Source organism: Limulus polyphemus, unplaced genomic scaffold (genome assembly GCF_000517525.1).
Source record: "Limulus polyphemus unplaced genomic scaffold, Limulus_polyphemus-2.1.2 Scaffold795, whole genome shotgun sequence".
Classification (NCBI taxonomy): Eukaryota; Metazoa; Arthropoda; class Merostomata; order Xiphosura; family Limulidae; genus Limulus; species Limulus polyphemus.
The window spans coordinates 311,777-316,517 of NW_013666405.1; the positions used below are offsets into that span (position 1 = coordinate 311,777).

General features: G+C 29.8%; 1 protein-coding gene across 1 annotated transcript in view; it reads right to left on the minus strand.

Moving 5' to 3' along the window:
• The window catches only part of LOC106460561 (furin-like protease 2), a 112,277-nt gene that overhangs the window by 62,025 nt on the left and 45,511 nt on the right, over nt 1–4,741 (minus strand). Inside the window, exon 12 of the mRNA XM_013920278.2 lies at nt 589–695. Coding sequence (XP_013775732.1) covers nt 589–695 — 107 coding nt within the window. The remainder of the gene's footprint in view (nt 1–588; nt 696–4,741) is intronic.

Genomic DNA, 4,741 nt, shown 5'->3' on the forward strand with positions numbered 1-4,741 from the left:
CAAATCTTTATTTCATTTTATTAAAAATACTTCACTAAGAAATATGAAATTTTGAAGAACAAAAATGAGATATTTCTACTACTCCAATGTTACAGAATCTTATAACATATATCTAATATAAAAAAAGTAAAACATTATCTAATAACATTCTTGCTACAAAATTACAGCTGAAAAAAATTCTTAGGCTGCTATTAACTGATACATAATTACACCTTTACAAGAATATTCATCTTCGTTTTCTTATTTTTTTACTTAGTAACCTCTTGTTTTCATTTGTTTGATGAATTTTGTGCAAAAGTACTCAAGGGCTATCTAAAGAGATGGCAGCTAGTCAATACCACCTACCACCAACTTGTGGGCTACTGAACAGTGGGATTTGGTTGTCACTCTAATAATTGACCTGCCTCTTTTATTAAAGGTGCAATCACAAATAATCAAAAAATTAAACCACTTTTTCAAGGTATCTTGCAACATTTAATGATGTGTTTTGTTTTCATTTCATATAACAGGTGTTTTAATGAAAAACATACAAAAAACAGGACATATAACAAAGAAATGAATACATAACTCTAATACAGTATAGCTTACATTTTCTTCCCACACCATTAGTTGACCAGCCAGGTTCATCTGAAAGTGGTTCAGGTCTTGAGGTTAGGATCACCAAGTGCTGCATATCTCGCCAAGTCAGATGAGGACTAGAACATTTAGAAAACCATAAAATTATAGTAGGAAAACATGGAAAAGGAAACCACAGTAAACTGAAGCTACAAGAAGTACAACTAAAACTTTTATCAAAATTCCTGAAAAAGCAAAACTAATACCCAACATTTCAACTTCCATCTTTAACAGATAACGATCTAGTGATTAAGGTCATTAATAGTTAATTTCTTGAGAAAGAATGGAACCATCTCAAATGTAAGTGGCTAATATAATTATTTTCATAACTAAAACAGATTCCACTTATTTTACATTTATGTAAACAAGTATTAAGGCATTTGTATTAAAAGGCTACTTCAGTACACAAACTACTCTGAAATCCCAATCAATATTTTTTATATACTATATGTTGAAAATTATTTGTCAAATTTAGCTGCATTTCCACATAATTGTAAATAAAACAAATGCAGGTTCTAAGTAACTGAGTTCCCATTTCTAGAAGCTGGCCTTAAATTGACCAACTTGTACTTCACAATTTGTCTTTCAAATAACCTAAAATTTAATTCAGCTACAATAGTTTCGTGTGCTTCACAATCAATTTCTAGTTATTTTCCATGCAGGAAAAACATACACTAAAAGCTTAGAAGTTTAGAAATGTTGCTAGTGAATTCTGTTGATTCAATTTAGATATCAGACAGACTTGCAATCACCAAACTCTATCAAATTCATAATCGTTCCTCACCACTTAAAATTGCAAGCTTTATGTTGTTGTTTTTTCAAAACTAATTACAAAAACACTGAATCATCAGTAACTTTCAACTATTATTTTCCCAGTGTCAAACTAAGTGACAAAAAAGGGGTGGAAAACATGTCCCAATAAATGAAATTTCTTTTCATACTGGTAGCCTGTCGATACTAACAGGCATTATTAGAAAATACCTTCTTTTACAGGTTTGTTTTAACATTAGTTTTTGCTTCCAATATATACATCCTCACACTCATGTTATCTAAAAGATTCATTTTTTTAAAGATGAAAGTACTTTTGTTACAGACTTAAGTAACCAGCATAAAATATAAAGGAAGGATGGGGTCAAAACATGTCGTCACATTTTTTACACTTACTTTCAAAATTTTATTAAACTACTATTTCAAGAATGTATATCTATAAATTGAGTTCCCATTTCTTAGTTCAAAAGTAAATATCAAAAAAAAAAAGCTAAATATCTATTTTTTGTGTATCACATGGTACATTCTCTTCTGAATTTGCTCAGATTATATTGTGGATCATCATAAAATGTTAAGTCAATGGTTCTTAACAAATTAGAAACTCAAACTGCCAATATTTACAAGATACAATATAAAAAAAGAACCTCCTACCTTTTCTACTTGCTGAGACATTATATTTAGCAAACCCACTAAAATGGCTCTGCCCACCTCTTCCTCTTTTGAAAATACTTATTTACCTACATCCAATTCTCTTAATTACCAATAGACCCAAATACAGCTTAGTTATGAAGCCTGATTAATTACAATTGAATATTGTGCTATCAGTATAGTAACTTATAATCTTCTGTTATTTCAAAATGCATATATAAAACCTACAATTTTTGTTACATCCTCCACATGCAAAATTCAATGAGGCTTACCAAGTATAATGCCAGAGTACAAAAAAATTTGTAACATCGTAAGTAGTAGAGATAATTGTTTTCTAATATATTTTTTATTTACTGTTCTATGTTTCAAGAAAAATAAATGAAATTTAAGAATTCATCTGTAAATAGTAATAACATATACACATACGTAATGTATGGTAACCGAAATGTGATTGTAATTTACAAAATACTGGTATGATAGTACTAAGACTGAGAAGAGTAAAACATCTGTACTTCGTAAAGGCCAGTTTTATGTTATTCGATATGGTAATGTAAACTGCATGTGCATCGCATGATTTACAACTTGAATGGCAGGATTATTTGTCAAATACAATTCAAAATTCAATAAAGCTAACAAATTAATAAACATAAAGAGATGTATACTGTTATGAGATTTAACTTGTTTATAAAAAACATTTGTGGTTTCATGTTACAATTTGCAGTCATTCTAAAATGGAAAAAGGATAATTTAGATTTCTGTATTTTTTATGGTGATAACAAAGTCAGCCAAATTGACCAACCCTGTACAGAGTTAAAATAGAGAAAATAACAGAAAAAATATAAAGTTTTTCTAAAAAAACAGTTTGGTAGTTGTTTAAGAGGTTATGGATATTACACAAATGAAATTTGACCATTTTCAGAAGAAGAAAAGTATTCTTCATCTTAACATCAAAATTACTTTACATGTTGGATATTCAACATCCTGAAAGCAAGACTTTATATTTTATCTGCTGTTACCTCTACCCTAACAGTATATTTTATTCTTCAGTCAGTAGACAAATCATCAGTGTATAATGAAAAGTTGTAAAATCAGAAATAAAATGAGCAGCTGTACCCATTTTTCCTTGATTATTGTTCACAAAATTTCAAAGTACCTCTCTTGAGAGTTTCAACTTCTAAACATTTCACATTTAGTTTCTGTGCTTATTATACTGTCAACAACTGAAGCAGAAATTCACTGAAAATAATGTAACAATCACCACTTGTGTCATTAGGCTGTTTACATGACACTGTAATAGGATACCCTCAAAAGCAAAAAAACACATGCGAAAAGATAACTGACTTGACCCCTGCTCCGAGTACGAGATGTTTAATGTATCAGATTATATATCTTACAGTGTTTCCAAGGAAAATTCACCAGAGTAATAACACTGCACTTAGAATCAGTAAAAATGTTTATGTCATCAACAGAATGTGGAATTTATTGGTTTATGTGTGTATTCTAAAGTTTTTACAACAAGAAGTCTCCAGAGTAATAAGACTGCACTTTGAATCTGTCAAAATGTTGATAATATGGTTCAGTGCTGATACAATAAACATCTCAATTCTTTGAATATTGGTAATCCTTCTGTTAGTAAGAAATGTTAGTAATTTAGTGGTATACTGTATAGAGGTACAGACATTTGTAAAGTATTGTATCTTCTAAAATGTTATGAATAAACCTTTCTTTTTAAGTTGTCAAGCTTCTAATGTTGCATAATTTGCTTTTATTTTACCTCAATTTAGACAATTAGAAGAAGAATACAAATTCAGTAAACATAAATATGTACGCCTACATAGTACAAATCTTTAACTATAATACAGTGAAATTTTAGCTACCATACATTACATATGGATAAAAAACCCATAACCCGAGCACTTTCATAAGGTGGACCATTCTTCTTCAGGGGTAAACAGTTTGCCCTTGAAGAAGAAAGGTTTACCTTTCGAAAGCGCTCATGTTATGGGGTTTTTATTCACTTCTATCAAGACTTCTTAAACCTGCATAGTTATTATTTATTCACAAATGCTTAAATTTTAGTTATTTTTCTTAAAACATAGAAAAATAAGTAAAAAATTCTTTAAAAACAAAGATTTTGAGTGCTTACAATGATTAAAAGACTTCGTGCCCAAGCATTGCATGTGATAAGCCTTGCCATAAGCCTCATTTATTCTTCCAAGTGGAGGGCACTATTCATTTTTTTTTTTACACTTCAAATATACATATTAGAAAATAACAAAGTTATCAACTTACTATATTAGTGTACACAAGATCTCTGTAATTTATTTGGGTTTCTAAACGAGCTACATATGAGTTATAAAATAATCCCATTTAACTTCAGAGCAACAACTTAGTCATCACACTTCAACAGTTTTAGCAAAATCTCAGCAAATCAGAGAGGTAGGAGGTTCTTATTATAACTTGTCCAATATCTCCAATTTGAGTTTCTAATACATTAACCACTGCACACGTTGTGTGGTAGACGTAATAAATTATAAATGGAGCAATAACACAATAGGAAGTGCTAAATGACATCTAAAAGTAATATACACCTGGAAAAAAGTTAAGCGCCCCGTGTTTTTTTCAAGTGATTCAGATTCGACGTTCTTGTGACTGATTATAAATTACCATTCAATCTAAACGTGTTTATCAAATGAAATTATGCATTATT